This window comes from Acanthochromis polyacanthus, chromosome 18 (assembly GCF_021347895.1).
Source record: "Acanthochromis polyacanthus isolate Apoly-LR-REF ecotype Palm Island chromosome 18, KAUST_Apoly_ChrSc, whole genome shotgun sequence".
In the NCBI taxonomy this organism is placed as follows: domain Eukaryota; kingdom Metazoa; phylum Chordata; class Actinopteri; family Pomacentridae; genus Acanthochromis; species Acanthochromis polyacanthus.
The window spans coordinates 23,980,469-23,997,817 of NC_067130.1; the positions used below are offsets into that span (position 1 = coordinate 23,980,469).

Genomic DNA, 17,349 nt, shown 5'->3' on the forward strand with positions numbered 1-17,349 from the left:
GATCTTTTGGCTAAATAGATTTAGACCTGGTTTATTACACAGACTTTATTATTGCTTTTGGAGACTATTAATATTTTTTAATGAGTTTTTAATTCATTTCAAAATGTAAATATTAGTATTTTAGCTCAATAGCTTCCAAGTCATGTGACCTACAGACACCAAATCTATGCAGGATAAGAGCATCTCATAGAGTGATCAAGACACAGCACTTTTTATTCCATCTGGATACTTTGCATATTTTATATTGATATTTCACTGTAAATATTAGCATTATGGCTCAATAGGTCCCAGGTCATGCGACCTAGAGACTCCAAATCAATAAGAATTGACAGGACTGTAAAAGGTGATCAAGACACACCAGGTTTTATTACATTTGAATGCTTTATGAATTTATTATTAATGTTTTACAGTACATATTAGCATTTTAGCTCAATAGCTCTCAGGTCATGTGACTTATTGACCCCAAACTAATGCAGAATGATAGTGCTACTAAAGATGGTCAACATACGGCAATTTATATTTTATTTTAGGTAGTGTCTATGGATACGTGTCCGTATCCGCAGCCCACAGGCTACAGGTACAGCACTTTCCATTTGCCAGACAGATACGGACCCGTACGTGAGTCTCGCGAGTCAAGAAGCTGCTAACCACTGCAAACTGTTGAAAGGTAAGCAAAGGTTAAGGTTAGGGTTAGTGTTAGGGTCAGGTTTAGGGTCCGTACCTGTCGTACCGATGCTACGGGTCTGTACAGCTAGCGTCTACCGGGAGTCACGTGACCAGATCTCGCGTATCTGATTGGCAAATGGCAAGTGCCGTATCCGTAGTCCACAGGCTACGGGTATGGGTCCGTACCTCTAGCAACAACCTTTATTTTAGGACATTATTGATTTTTAACAGTTTTTTTTACAGTAAATATGAGCTTTTTTGCTCAATAGCTCTCAGGTCATGTGACGTATTGACCCCAAACTAATGCAGAATCACAATCCTACCTTACCTGGTCAGCATACCCCAAAGAAGAAGAAATAGTTTGGCTTAAAAGATTTTAAAGCAAAAAATTAAACATTTTTTAATGTAAATATCAGCATGTCTTCTCATTACAGTCCAGATCATGTGACTTTTCGACTGAGGTTTATTTTATTATCACACTAATAGATCACCGGGATGACACACATCACTTTTTAGTTGAATTCACAATTTTAAAGACAGACAGACAGACAGATAGATAGATAAACAAGTTTTCAGCTTCTTATACTTCAAGCTATTTATTTAGTATAAATATTAGCCGTACAATTCGATAGTTAACAGTTAAGCTGAGTCAGTTACTTAAAACATTGCTGTATAATACATCTGCGAATGCAGCGCTTTATTTTTTAAACCGGAAATGATGCGCGGTCGTGCATTTACCGTAAGCTGACGGTAAGAGCGCACTGAAAATGTAGGAGTGGCTGGCTTGACTACGGAGAAACGAGAGGCGGCTGGCCTGACCGCAGTGAGCTACCGGGGCTGATAGAAGGGTCAACACATGACATGTCTAGACAGCAGTGGGTGTATATGACTCTGCTGTTTGTGCACTACTCATGTGTGTAGATGCAAAGTTCTTATAGTTAACTTCATGAATATGCTTACAGCACTCTGTGAACAGCCAGTCCTTTCAACAGTGTACTTTTGAGTCTTACCCTCCACGTGGAGGGTGTCAGAGATCGTTTTCTGGACGGCTGTCAAAGCAGCAGTCTTCTCCGTGACTGTGGTTGTGTGTAGGGCTTTAGGAACCACAAGCCATTATCATCAAAATTAAAACAAAAAAGCTTGAAATAGTACTGTTTGTGTGTAATGAGTCTATAAAAGGCTAAATTTTCACTTTGAATAATATCTAACGAAAAAATAACCTTTTCCGCCGTATTGTAATTGTATGAAAAGCATCTGTAGTGTTTTTTTAAACGTAGCTTTTATTCTGAAGAGATTGGCCGTTGGAAGACAGGAAGAAGCTGCTGTATCAGCTGTCTGAGATAACCACATCGTTCGAAGTGAATAAGCTGCTGTTGAACTAAAATGAGGACAGATCCAGCAACTGCATAGCTTATTTCTCGTCTCAGTTTATATCCGAAACTCTAAACATAGCTCGCCACGAACCATGTTAGCTCGACAGCACAAGTTACAACAGAGATCTATCCAGCTAAATAAAGTGTTTCGCATAGCCAATGCATGGGAAGCGAGGAACTGACAGATTCTGTGGACACACACCATCCGGCTCAACATACTAATCTCGCTTCGTAGCACAGCCCTCTAAAAGCCTTTGCGTCCGGCTGTGAGATTGATTATTTATTAGAACAACTATTACAGCATACGATTGGGTCACATACTTTGCAGTCACTTTGCTGTTGGAAAAAATATGACACGATTAGTTATTGAATTCTTCACATTAAAGGAAATTCTACTTTTATTTTGAAAAATGGCAAATAGCTTGGAATTCGTGCTGTTGTTTCCTAAAACGGAAAGTAGAAACAGATGCTGGGAAGAGACGGCAGACTATGAAACACATCAGTATAAACGTGACGGATGATGAGGGAGCTGCAGCTCAACGAGACGACGAGCAGAGCGGTGGTGATAATACTGAACCTACATCCTAGAAAAGCACGATGGTGACGAGCAGCCATCAGATCGTGGATATGACTGGATAATAAACCACAGAAACTCCTCTCCAGACATCTGACGGATTCAGTGCAGCTTTCAGTCGGAACTGCATTTGCTTTACAAATTTTTGTACCCTGGAATTGTGAGTTATAGTTGCTGACGGGACAACTGCTTCTGACTATTCTGAACAGAATACAATTATTTTAGACCTCGTACATTATGCTGTCATATGTGGCAGCTGTGTTTTTCTACGTCAAGTAGACACAGAATGCTCCACAGAGATGTTGGATGGATGTTGTCCATACACGTCAGCACCTCAGACAACGGTAGCATTCATACATTTACTCTCTATTAACCGCACAGCTCAACTCTTCTTCCAGTAAACGGCAATGGCTCTAAAGTCAAGGAGAACGTGGACGACCGTCATCTTCGGTGTTTTTCTCGGATTCACCGCCTCCTCTTGGCTGATCGTACCTCAGGTTCTGGAAAGTAAAAGGAAAAAGTCTCCCATGTGTTCATACTACAGTGACTCCGCTAAAGGTGTTGACAACCTCGGGAATTCCCAGTCTTTAAAAAAACGGCAACAGTTTATTCAGGAAGAGGACAGATCATTCAGTGCAGGAAACCGTAGCGGAGATACTGACAGAGCCATCAGCAGACCAAAGCATTTCCTCTTTGTTGGCGTGATGACAGCCAAAAAATACCTGAGCACCCGAGCCGTGGCTGCTTATGAGACATGGACGAGCTCCATCCCAGGAAAGGTGGAGTTCTTCTCCAGTGCGGGGTCTGGTACCGGCCACATGCCCGTCCCCGTCCCAGTGGTTTCTTTGCCAGGTGTTGACGACTCCTATCCACCACAGAAGAAGTCCTTCATGATGCTCAAGTACATCCACGACCACTACCTGGATAAATACGAGTGGTTCATGCGGGCAGATGATGATGTGTATATAAGAGGTGACTATTGGAAAAAGATGCTTGTGTGCGTTTATGTGAGAGACTGACTGTGTTAGTCAGTCTGAAATGCCTATGAGTCATTCCAGAACTGGAGGACATTTGGGCTTCAAATTTTTTTGAAAAATTAACCTTCTATTTTTCAGTTTTCTGCTCCATATTCATTAATAAGAGGTAATAAACTGTGAAAGGCTTGATTGCTTAGTTTGCACATCAATGATACCAATTTTATTCCATGTTTTATTTGTTTACAAACCCTACTCTAATCATAGTAACAGGGTTGCTAATCTGTGCTAATGTTAGCATTTTCTCAGAAGTAGAAGCAAGATATTTATCTGGCTATTACTGCTGACCAAGAGGACAAACTTACTTATGGAAAAAACTTAAAAGAATTTGTCTTATCCTGATAATATGAGTTGGGTGAGACATTCAGGCAAGGCTGACAATGTTATGAAAATATGAAAAATAGAAGAGAGGACATAGCTTTGCTCTACCCCTTCTTTGATGATAATTCCAGCGTATCACGTGATGCACCGTTTTCTTGTTCTACCAGCAAAAAAGTTCATGCTAACATGCATGGGACACCCGTTCAATCCATGATAATTATTGAATTTAGTCATCAGAGGGGTGGTAGAAGAGAAAAATGACAGTTTGGGGGAACTCCAGACTTATTTGGTATTTTTAAAAAATATTTTCAAACATTTTTTTAATCCTTTTTTTTTAGATTTGGTCTCAGGACAAGAACATTTACACAAAAGCTGCATGTTTTAGTATTTTGTACATGGATTATTTAAAATTTGATGGGAGGGATGTAAAATGTCCTCCAATTGTGGCATGACCCTTAAGCCTATACAAGTGAGCCATAGAACTCAAATGCATTGTGTTTTTCCTTATAAGAAGGCATTGTGTTGCTGCACTAAACTGCACTATTTGGAATGAACCATTGTTAAATTGTTTTGGTTTTTTTTTGTCACAAGTGTTATCAAAGTAAGTGGGGCCCCTTGTGTTAAGATTTGGCTTCAGTGACAGACATTTTTACTGGTCTCCCTGAAGACAAAACCATTCTGTTATTTAGGTGAGACTGATGTATAATAATTTCAGAATTAATCATTCCAGACCCCTGTACAAATAATATTCAACAAAGTCATTCAGAAGTCTCAATAGTTGTCTTTGTACACATTTGTCACATTTTTAATGCAGTCAAGTCCTTATGAAATTTTAACATGATGTAGTTAGATGTGATGCATACATGCTTTCCTTTCCTTTTTTTGTCGATATATGTACATCCTTATATTGAGCAAAGCAATGCATCAAATTAGATACGTTTTCTATAAATTTCAAACTTTACTCAGCCTGATACACACGTGGACAAAATTGTTGGTACCCCTCAGTTAAAGAAGGAAAAACCCACAATTCTCACTGAAATCACTTGAAACTCACAAAAGTAACAATAAATAAAAATTTATTGAAAATTAAATAATCAAAATCAGCCATCACTTTTGAATTGTTGATTAACATAATTATTTAAAAAAACAAACTAATGAAATAGGGCTGGACAAAAATGATGGTACCCATAGCTTAATATTTTGTTGCACAACCTTTTGAGGCAATCACTGCAATTAAACGATTTCTGTATTTGTCAATGAGCGTTCTGCAGCTGTCAACAGGTATTTTGGCCCACTCCTCATGAGCAAACAGCTCCAGTTGTCTCAGGTTTGATGGGTGTCTTCTCCAAATGGCATGTTTCAGCTCCTTCCACATATGTTCAATGGGATTCAGATCTGGGCTCATAGAAGGCCACTTTAGAATAGTCCAACGCTTTTCTCTCAGCCATTCTTGGGTGTTTTTGGCTGTGTGTTTTGGATCGTTGTCCTGTTGGAAGACCCATGACCTGCGACTGAGACCAAGCTTTCTGACACTAGGCAGCACATTTCTCTCCAGAATGCCTTGATAGTCTTCAGATTTCATCGTACCTTGCACACTTTCAAGACACCCTGTGCCAGATGCAGCAAAGCAGCCCCAAAACATTCCTGAGCCTCTACCATGTTTCACCGTAGGGACAGTGTTCTTTTCTTCGTATGCTTGGTTTTTGAGTCTATGAACATAGAGTTGATGTGCCTTACCAAAAAGCTCCAGTTTGGTCTCATCTGTCCAAAGGACATTCTCCCAGAAGCTTTGTGGCTTGTCAACATGCATTTTTGCAAATTCCAGTCTGGCTTTTTTATGAGTTTTTTTCAGCAGTGGTGTCCTCCTTGGTCGTCTCCCATGAAGTCCACTTTGGCTCAAACAACGACGAATGGTGCGATCTGACACTGATGTACCTTGGCCTTGGAGTTCACCTTTAATTTCTTTGGAGGTTGCTCTGGGCTCTTTGGATACAATTCCAACGATCCGTCTCTTCAATTTGTCATCAATTTTCCTCTTGCGGCCACGTCCAGGGAGGTTGGCTACTGTCCCGTGGGTCTTGAACTTCTGAATAATATGAGCCACTGTTGTCACAGGAACTTCAAGCTGTTTAGAGATGGTCTTATAGCCTTTACCTTTAAGATGTTTGTCTATAATTTTTTTTCGGATGTCCTGGGACAATTCTCTCCTTCGCTTTCTGTTGTCCATGTTCAGTGTGGTGCACACCTTTTCACCAAACAGCAGGGTGACTACTTGTCTCCCTTTAAATAGGCAGACTGACTGATTATGAGTTTGGAAACACCTGTGATGTCAATTAAATGACACACCTGAGTTAATCATGTCACTCTGGTCAAATAGTTTTCAATCTTTTATAGAGGTACCATCATTTTTGTCCAGGCCTGTTTCATTAGTTTGTTTTTTTAAATAATTATGTTAATCAACAATTCAAAAGTAATGGCTGTTTTTGATTATTTAATTTTCAATAAATTTTTATTTATTGTTACTTTTGTGAGTTTCAAGTGATTTCAGTGACAATTGTGGGTTTTTCCTTCTTTAACTGAGGGGTACCAACAATTTTGTCCACGTGTGTAACTGTAATATTTCTCCCATTTCACCCCTGCCAGGAGAGAAGCTTGAGCTGTTCCTTCGGTCGCTGAACAGCAGCAAGCCTCATTACCTAGGCCAGACAGGCCTGGGTATGGCTGAAGAGCTAGGCAGATTGGCCCTGGAGCCTGGAGAGAACTTTTGCATGGGAGGCCCTGGGATGATCTTTAGTAGAGAGGTGCTGCGTAGGATGGTCCCTCACATCAGTACCTGTCTGCGTGAGATGTACACCACCCATGAGGATGTGGAGGTGGGCCGCTGTGTGCGACGCTTTGGAGGAACACAGTGTGTGTGGTCCTATGAGGTATGGACTGAGTCAAACTGCTTTCTATTCTTGTAGGTTCCTAGAATATCATGGAATCTGCAGTCACAGGCAATGGTGGGATTCAATCAGTTCTGTGGAAATTTAGACAAAGGAAGTAACTTTTCAAATGTAATGTAGAGATATCCACCGATCAGCCACAACATTATGAACACTGACAAGTGAAAAGTGAATTAAAGTGAATTAAACATTGATTATCTTGTTGTAATGCAATGTTCTGCTGTGAAAACCTTGAGTCCTGACATTCATGTGGGGGTTTGAAATGTACCACACACCTAAGCATAGCAGGTCAAGCGGAGTTTTGGGTAAGAGGAGTTTTAGCAGCATAAAGGGGACCAACACAATATTAGGCATGTGTTCATAATGTTATGCCTGATCAGTGTATAGACAGTGCCCATAAAAAGGGCCTTTGAAGTTTTCCCCTTTTTGTTGCTTTTCATCAATGACCAATAATATTTTCTGGAAAAAAAGGACTATTTTATGTCAAAGTGAAATCAGATTTCTACCAAATAAGGTCAATTAATTAAAAATATAAAATATCACAACATTTGTATTCAGGCCCTATCAGTCAGTATTTAGTAAATACATGTATACATACAGAGATTCCTTGAGTTATTATTGAGATGGGACCAGAGAATAGAACTTTACTGGTTGTAATGACAAGACACAACACGACACCTCATACTTTTTTATGTTTCTTCTGACTTGTGAATATTAGCAGATGGAAATTGCTAGAGTTGCTTCCGTTGCTACAAGAAAAAATAATTTTGGCTATATTTGTATATAGTTTTGGTCTAATTGCTGAATCTGGGAATGTGATGGCATCACCACACCAAAGCCCCACAGGGTAAAAAAACAAAACAAAAACAAAACACAAGCAGTCAATCTCACTACAAAACTGAAAGTGAGAGAACCACCAAAGGAAAAATAGAACTCAGTTGTACAGAAATACACAACTTTTTTTTGCTCGCTTTTATTTTTGTTTCTAAATTAATCTGACTGACCTTGATTTTTTTCTGCCTTTTTACTGTCTTTCCTTGATACAGCTTACATTGTTGAATTCTCTGTTTTAAGAATGTTGAACACACTGAAAAGACTTTTCAGTATATTGGCCAGTAAATTATGACCAGTAAAGAGTAAATTATGAGTCAGTTTTCAATGTCAGCTTATACTTTGTTTGAGTCACATATTTTGTCATACAGTACATGTATCCAAATGTGTGTTGTATTTTCCTTGCTTTCCCACCCCTCCCTCTTCTCCCATCCCTCCCTCTTGCCCTCCTCTGTCCCTCTCAACCCGCCCGGCCAGCAGGCAGATGGGTCCCCCCTATATAGAGCCGGGTTCTGCTCAAGATTTTTTCCCTGTTAAAAGGGTGTTTTCCTTGCCACTGTCGCCTTTGGGCTTGCTCTGGGGGTCAGGCATATGGGTTCTGTAAAGCGTCTTGAGACAATTTGATTGTAACTGACGCTATATAAATAAAATTGAATTAAAACAGTGGTTACTGCTCAGTAGACCATGAATCTATAATGAAGAGAGCATTGTGATTAAGAGCACAGTTATTGGGGGGCCCCAGATAGCTCAACTGGTTGAGCGGACGACCCATGAACAGGGGCTATAGTCCTCAATGCAGCGGCCTGGATTCGATTTCAGCTCACGGCCCTTTACTGCATGTCTTCCCCCTATTTGTCTCCCTGCTTTCCTGTCTGCCTCTCAACTATACCTATCTAATAAAGCCAAAAATAACTTTAAAAGAACACATTATTTTTTAAGGTGGCAAAACTTGTCAAAAGTGTTGTGGTTACTGATGCTTGGACATCATCCATGCTTTTTTCATTGTGTTGAAATTCATTCCACAGATGCAGCAGCTTTTCTACGAGAACTACGAACACAACAAGAAAGGTTTCATTGAAGAACTTCACAGTAGCAAGATCCACAATGCCATTACACTCCACCCCAACAAAAAACCTGCCTACCAGTATCGGCTCCACAGCTTCATGCTTAGCCGTGAGATCTCAAGGCTTCGTTATCGTACCATCCTGCTCCATCGTGAAGGCTTGATTATGAGTTACCTCAGTGATACTGAAGTACTGTGGGAAGACCAACAGTTTGGATCTCCTCCTTCCTACATGCGCTATCAGGCCAATGAGAGAAATGATGTAATTGAGTGGGATTTCCTGACAGGCCGTCATATTTATTCTGCAGTTGAAAACAAGGTGGCCCGGCAAAGCCTTGGGAGCTTGCTTCGATCAGCACTAGAAGACATTATTTTGCAGGTCATGGAAATGATTAATGAGAATTCAAAAACACGTGGCAGGATAATTGACTTTAAAGAGATTCAGTATGGTTATTACAGGGTGGATCCAATGCATGGCGCAGAATATATCTTAGACTTACTGCTTTTATACAAAAAACATAAGGGACGTAAGGTAACAGTGCCTGTGAGGCGGCATGCTTACCTTCAGCAGTCCTTTAGCCGACCGTTCTTTACTGAAACTGAAGGGTTGGATGTAGCTGAACTTGTGGCTGCAATCAACTCTGAATCCCAGTCTCTGTCTTTTCTATCCAACTCTCTGAAGTTCTTGTCACCTTTCCAATTCTATGAATCAGCCAGGGAGCTGTGGGAGCAAAGCCAGAGAAAGGTCAACATCCTTGTCCCATTGTCTGGTCGCTATAACACCTTTGTCCACTTTATGGAAAACTTTGAGAAAGTATGTCTCATACCCCAACAAAATGTTAGGCTCTCCATCATTCTGGTAGACAATGGGACCAGCCAGAACAGAAGAAGGCATTTTCAGTTAATCAAAGACTACAACAGGAAATATCCCAAAGCTGACCTGTCTGTAGTCTCTATGACAGGCAACTTTTCACGAGGACTGGCTTTGGAGCTGGGCTCTTCACAACTTGATAATGATACTCTACTCTTCTTCTGCGATATTGATCTTATCTTTAGTGGTGATGCCTTGCAACGCTGCAGAGAAAATGCTGTTCAAGGAAGACGGGTCTATTTCCCTGTTGTCTTTAGTCAGTACAACCCTAAGATAGTGTATGGTGAAAAAGCCCAAAGAGATAACAAATTTGTCCTTACCAAGAAAAATGGTTTCTGGCGAGATTATGGCTTTGGAATCACTTGTATTTTCAGGAGTGACTTAATAAAAGCTGGAGGTTTTGACACATCAATCCTAGGCTGGGGATTGGAAGATGTAGACTTGTTTACAAAAGTTATTCATTCTGATTTGAAAGTGTTTCGCAGTCAAGAACCTGGAATGGTCCACATTTATCATCCTGTACACTGCAATGCAAGTCTTGAACAGAAGCAACACAAAATGTGCCTTGGGTCAAGAGCAAGTACATTTGCATCAACAATGCAGTTAGCAGAGATGTGGCTGGAGAAACACATAGAGGTAGGGTATAACAGAACTTCATCTTGACGTTCTACTTCTACAGGGCTTCTTCAAGCAAGTTACCTCAGGCTTAAACAGAGATGGTGATAGTCTGCTTAAGCATATCTGTGGATCAGAGGTTTTCAGAGGCTTGAAAATGTTCCCAGGAAAGAACCAAGGCTGTCATATCTGCAATATTAGCCAGGTAAAACCACACAAGATCCAAACTGACTTGATAGCTGGTAGACCACCGTTGAACATATCCGAAGGACTTCGAATAGAACCAAGTCTACAACTGCTACATGCAGTGTGCTGTGAAAGCAAGTAAGCATGTTGGTTACTTAATCCACTTAATCCACAGCTGGAAAAACCACTGACTGGTTGCAGCTGGATGTTGGCTGGTACACTTACTATTTACTAAAGCATTTGACTGTGCCAGAGATGGAAATATAAAGCCTTGACCTTTTTTCATCTTAGAGGCTGGGCTAACATTTTTACAAATACTTGGCTAATCTGAGTACCAAACCTGGAAATTAAAATAAATGACCCAAAGAACAAGCTGTATCACCCAAAATATAATGAATGAAATGCAAATTAAAGGAAAAAGTATATATTGGCATCAAAGCATTTAAGTATTGACAGTTTTACTCAAAGTGGTGTTTTAATGTGTTGCCACTTTCTCTCAAAGAGAATTGATAGGACTTATACCAGAATGCTACGGAAGGTACAAAACATCTCCTGGAAATTGCATCTTACCAACAAGTTGTTATATGGTCCCCATGCGCATTTGTCCAATATGTAAATTAGGCAACGTAGACTAGCATTAGCTGGACACAGCAAAGCAGCTGGTCGAGTACTGTTATGGAAACCTGATGCTATCAAAAGGGTTGGCAGGCCTTGCACAACATAAGGAAGGTACTTGAAGAAGACACTGGTCTAGCAGGGAAAGAATGTCTGACTGCAATGTTGGACAGAGAGAGCTGGATGAAGAACTTTATTCATGCCACCGATACCATTGGATGCAACTGACTGATTGACTGAAGTTTCAGTATGCAGCAAAAACACCACCCGAAACTCTATTAATCCATAAATTGAATACTCTGTCACTCTGCTTTCCAGGAATGAAGTCAATGTGGCTTTGGGTGGCTACTGTACCCTGAGCATCATCTTCACTGTACTGAACAATCTGTATGTATGTTTCTCTTTGAGTGTGAGTCTGTGAGCGAGGGAGTTGGCCTATCTTAATGCGTTAAGTTAGTCTACGTACCTTAATCTTCCAGTGAATTTTTAAAAATAGCTTTGTGTAGACCTGATGTTGGGACAGTGTGGTTACTGTGCCACAATGATTTCTGTTGTGGTACTGGACTAGTAATGCAAGCCTCTGCTCAACAGTGTCTCTCATTTCCACTTTCAAGTTCAGTCTTCTCGCTGACCTGTAGTTGCCATGATTAGCTTACCTTGCTTGTATTAATTTTAGACCATGATGGTTCAGCATAATTCAATACTTTATTGTCATTGTCATAATACAGTTATAATAACAACAAGGTATCGTTTGAGGGCACGGCTGTTACCCTCACTGCCTGAAGATTGAGGCTGTGGGCCAGCCTGGTGGTTTTTGTGCAGATGGACTTGTATGTCTTCCCAAAAGGCAGCAGTTACAACAAGTAGTGAGTAGATTACACAGGACACTATGCACACACTGTAGACAGTGTATGGTGTAGATGGTGCTGATGTCCGGGAGACTGGTCCCGATGATTTTCCCTGCTGTTTTCACCACCCTCTGAAGGGCCTGCTGCTTAGCCTTAGTGCAGCTGGAGTACCACACTAAGAAACCATAAGCCAGTATGCTAATGGCATGTTAATGGCACACTTGTAAAGTTCACCATGAGCTGCTGAAGAACTGTAGCACTTCTCAGTCTCCTCAAATAGTAGAGGTGTTGCCAGGCTTTACCCACAGCCGAGATGGTGTTATTGACCCCATGAAAAATCTTCTGTCATAGTCACACCCGGGAGCTTAAAGTTTGTAACTCTTTCCATCACCTCACTCCTAATAGAAAGTGCTGTATGGGTGGATTGTCCTTTTTTGTGAAAGTCCACAATCATTTCCTTGATCTTCTTAATGTTGAGAGCCAAGTTGTTGTTTCCACACTATGATGCCAGATGTTGTACTTCACTTCTGTAAGCTGACACCGTGGTGTCCTCAGCAAATTTGACAATAAGATTGGTGAGAAAAGAGGTACAGCAGTCGTGTGTGAAAAATGTGTAGAGCAGTGGACTAAGCACACAACCCTGCTCTGGTGTTGATGAGGAGGGTGAATGAGGTCTGCCAGCCAGCTCCAACACACTGTGAATGGTTTGTGAGAAAGTCCAAAATCCTATCTTTTCAGACCAAGGTTGTGTAGTATGAAATCAAAGTTTGTTCGGCTGGATGGTGTGAAAAGCTGAGCTGTAGATGACAAAGAGCAGCCTCGCATAGGTGTTTTTGTGCTCAAGATGTCCTAATGAAGTGTGGAGCACAGTAGCGATGGTGTCTTCTGTTGACCTGTTCTCTCTATATGCAATTTCATAAGGATGAAGTGTCTGTGGTATTGCATGCTTAATGTGTTTGATGAGCAGCCACTCCAGGCATTTGGCTTGTATGGGGGGGGGTGTGCAACAGGTCTACAACTGTTCAGGCATGGGACGCTTGTCTATTTGAGAACAGGAACAATTGTTGGTGCTTTGAAGCAGGCTGGGACCTGCACTGTTGACAGTGGCATGGTGTAGATCAGGGATGTCAAACTCATTCCACAAAGGGCCGGTGTGGCTGCAGGTTTTTGTTCCAACTAAGCAGCATCACACCAGACGTGACTCGTTTAATCAACCGATCTCAGTCTCCAGACAGGTGATTGGTCAGACTGTGTGCTGTAGGTATGTTGGAACTAAATGCTGTAGCCTAGAGCACACAGTCTGACCATTCACCTGTCTGGAGACTGAGATTGGTTGATTAAATGAGTCAGGTCTGGTGTGATGCTGCTTAGTTGGAACAAAAACCTGCAGCCACACCGGCCCTATGTGGAATGAGTTTGACATCCCTGGTGTAGATGGTGGTGAAGACTTCAGATAGCTCAGCCACACAGACTCTCGGGACCCGTCCCAGCACCTTATCTAGTCCCGTTGCTTTTCTGAGGTTGGTGTCATGCAGACAGAGTCTTGCATGCATGCTTGGGACTGGAGTGATATCACAAGAGGGGCGGGGGAGCAGTTCTGGCTCTGTGCTGTCCCTGGAAAACGGGCATAGAAGTAATTCTGCTCCTCTGACAAGGTGTCCATGCAGTCCATCAAGGTAGCTGTTGCTCTCTTGTAATCCGTGACTGCTTTGATGCATTAGTTACATTGACATACACCTGATCTAGTGTTTTATCTCCCCTGTTGCACAGTTCATGTTCCGGTAGAATTAGGGAAGAACAGTTATTCAGTCAACGTGATTAAATGAAACAGATAAATAGAATAGAAATACTGTATTAACCAATGAGGGGGAAATTGTCTGCTATAGTCGTAAGAGTACAGTTCCCACCACCATAAATACAGATAACTAAGTAAAAATGTGCAGTAAATAAAAAAATAAGCAATAAGAGTAACACAAAAAGCAAAATGTCCTATGTAAAGGATGTACAAATGTTATAGTGTTTCATAGTTCAACTTGTGTGCAAGAGTATTAAAAAAGTGTGCAATTTCAAATTACAGAACTGGGGAAAAAGTGCTACAAGGCAGAGAATACTGAGAGCTCTCTGCCAGCCAGGGGTGATACAGTGAACAGAGTTATTGCTTGTGACAGGAAAGGTTTCCTATAGTATCTGTCCTTGTGGCAGTGTAGCTGGACCAGCCTGTTGGAAGTGCTGCTCCACTGCCTGTCCAGCAGGGGCTTAAGCAGGTGGTCAGGGTTATCTAGGAGGGCTAACTATCAGGGCTCCTTTATTGCAAAATCAAATCCTTCTGGAAAACTTGAAATTTTTTTTGTGGTAGGTTGTGGTAGGAAGCTGTTGTTTCCTGTAGTGCAGGGGATTTTAGAAATGGTATCACAAAGACAGCTGATAGGGAGGAAAAAGCTGAAGCCGTGACATCCACAACCAATGGCAGACTGATAGCTGCAGTCTTCATCCAGTGAGTCAGACTAGAAGCATACAGACCCTTTTCAAGGCACAATAAAATAATCTTAAACATGGTGTAGCAATAGTCATTTCAATAGCTTAATTTTGATTGACTCCCCGATGATTCAGCACATGATATTATCAGTAAGTTGGGCCAGTGCTGATCCTGTCATGTCTTGACTGGGGATTGACCAATATGGGTTTTTGGAGGGGCTGACTGATACCAGTGCTGATTATTGGTGATCAACAAAGGCTGATCATTGATATTGGGAACTGATATACACTACATGTAATGTCTTAACAGCATGTGATAGCAGGGAAGCTATCATTTATAACCAGACTTCTTTATTTATAAGGGTGACTGTGACTGAATAACTGAAATAGAAATAGGAGTGATTAAAATACAGATACTCTCATCTGTTTATGCAGGATCGACTGAGATTGATCAGTTTTACCTCTACAGTTACATCTGTTGTTCTGTTTTCATAATCTTTCACTGCTCTATCACTTTTATAGCTCACTGAGATCCATATATTAAAGCATTATTATTTTTGTTGTCTAGACTCTGTTGCAGGGTGATTTGTGGCTGCCTTCTAACCAAGCTACTAGCTTTTAGTGTAGCCTTAGCCACTGTGAGAGCAGCTAATTTCCTGGTTTGAGGCAACGGCTTGTGTATCATGCACCCATAAGAGACAATAGGTTATGTGGCTCTGTGTAGACTGTAGTTAACTTTTTACTAACTTTTTCTTACTGCCATAGTTAACGTGATGTTTACATCTCTTCCTCAGGACCACATCTTACCACCTGGTGTGTTGCAACCTTTTTGCTGTAACTGATATGATGCCCACTTCCTATTGTGCAAAACAGTAATCTGGTAAATAGTAACTGAAACAAAATTCTAAAACAGGCTTTTATTTAGCTTGGTTATCAGAAAATGGTATAAATCTGCCCAGTTTCTTGTTAGAATTAGAAAAGTCAGTCATTTTCACATCATAACTGAGCCAGTGGCCGTCTTGCAACCAGAGGGTTGCCGGTTCGATCCTCAGCCCATCGTGCTCATGTTGAGGTGTCCCTGAGCAAGACACCTAACCCCTAACTGCTCCTGATGGGTCGTGGTTAGCGCCTTGCATGGCAGCTTCCGCCATCAGTGTGTGAATGTGTGTGTGAATGGTAACCTTGCCAGCAAGTTGATTTCTCGCGATATTTGTGAGTTCACAAATCTCTCAAGAAACCATCTTGCACCGCTCCCGCATTCACTGTTCGTACAGAGCCAAGTTGGCACGGGCCAATCACGCAGCAGTATTCGTGTGTGGGGCGGGATATTCGGGTGTGAAGACGACACCAAGCGCCAGTAGATCAAAACAAACACGGCAACGGAGGACAATGATCGTGTAGATGCTGCTATTAAGTCAGTTTTAGCTGAATCTCCTATCGCTTCTTTGAAGGAAGAACAACGAGAGGCGCTTTGCGCATTTCTGGATGGTAAAGATGTTTGTGCTTTTTTACCTACGGGTTTTGGTAAGAGTTTAATCTACCAATTGGCTCCACTCGTTGTGAAGATCCCGCAATTGGCTAAAAACAAACCTGTCAGAGGCGGGACATACTGTTGCATTGTCCAATCCGTGCCTCTTTCCTCCGAACGGATTTACATGGAGCGGTCCCAGATTGACATTGTGGAGTACTATCAAGTACTACACAATTATTAATCTGGCTATTGCCAGGTTATGTGAATGGGTGAATGTGACGTATCATGTAAAGCGCTTTGGGTACCTTGCAGGTATAGTAAAGCGCTATATAAATATAGACCATTTACCATTTACCATAACAAGCTACATCTATACTTTAGTGGTTATTACTGTTTTTTCTACATTTTTTTAAACAATTTTTCTCACTATTTTAACAAAACAATTTATAACATTTATCATTAATAGAAAATAGGAAATTATTCTTTGTCATGAATCTCGGCAGCTGTTTTCAAATCTCAGTCACTGCACACCCCTATTCCAAGAGGTAAACATGTTAATATAATAGAATTATAGAATCAGAACATTTACAGTACCATTTTAATGTTGCAGTTTCTTATGTAAAAAAGGACTGAAATATCTACAGTGAGTGACAAAAATTCACAGCGCTGGAATCCATAAACATTTTTTGTTTTGTGATTTTTATTGAATTACATTGCAGCTATCAAAGTGTGTGAATATCAAGGAAGGTTTTTCCTAATTACAGTATCTTTATCTTGTAAACACAGCATCAAACTATCATATTAATTGTAGACATCTCTTTATTATGAGATTATTACTAGGCTGTTTTCCTCTGGTAATTACAGTACACTTTGGTAAATTGCTGCTTGTTACCTAAGAATAATGGCTTTAAAGTCTGCCAGCAATAACAACTGCTATAGTAACAACTTGTCTTTTACAATAAATGTTTAGACAGAGATTTGATTGGTGTACTTACTTTTATAAGCTCACTGCTTGTATTCCATGTTTTTTCTCTTTCTTTTTCTTACAATAAATTTTATATTGTTATTCTGTGTTGTAAATGTGTGCATAATTGAGTAAAAGAACATTGTTCATTATTTCAGAGTTAAAACTTCTAAGTGAAAGAGGCTTTAGGATGCTTAAATCTGTCACAGAACTAGGTTGGACTCGTGCAGAGAACCACACTACCGAGGCAGGAGTGAGGAGAATGAGGATTTATTGCACAGGGAGGAATGAATTTGTATGAGAGTGAGCCGGGGAGGGAGATGAATCTGAGGGAAAATGGAGGAGTCCAGTTCACAGAGTCCTTGGGGGCTGGGGATCGGCGGAGGCTCACACTCAGCGAGGCGGGGGGAGCAGAGTGTGGAGCAGGGAGACTGGAAACCCCCCGCGGCTAGGAAACCGGGAGGAGAGGAGATGGTTCTGGGAGGAAAGGGTTCAGA

The 17,349-nt window shown here is 41.0% G+C and overlaps 1 protein-coding gene across 1 annotated transcript; it reads left to right on the forward strand.

Annotated features, from left to right (window-relative positions):
• The first annotated feature begins 1,266 nt into the window (after positions 1–1,266).
• On the forward strand, positions 1,267–16,954 carry LOC110969345 (chondroitin sulfate synthase 3-like). Its single transcript, XM_022219407.2, has 3 exons — positions 1,267–3,585; positions 6,612–6,895; positions 8,770–16,954. The coding sequence occupies exons 1-3, from the start codon at positions 3,021–3,023 to the stop codon at positions 10,339–10,341; spliced, it is 2,421 nt and encodes an 806-aa protein (XP_022075099.1). The 5' UTR covers positions 1,267–3,020; the 3' UTR covers positions 10,342–16,954.
• The last annotated feature ends 395 nt before the right edge of the window (positions 16,955–17,349 follow it).

Coding starts and splice junctions, on each gene's coding strand:
- LOC110969345 (XM_022219407.2), top strand. CDS start 3,021: ATGGCTCTAAAGTCAAGGAGAACGTGGACGACCGTCATCTTCGGTGTT. Junction 3,586..6,611: donor TGATGATGTGTATATAAGAG/GTGACTATTGGA, acceptor CACCCCTGCCAG/GAGAGAAGCTTGAGCTGTTC. Junction 6,896..8,769: donor AGTGTGTGTGGTCCTATGAG/GTATGGACTGAG, acceptor TTCATTCCACAG/ATGCAGCAGCTTTTCTACGA.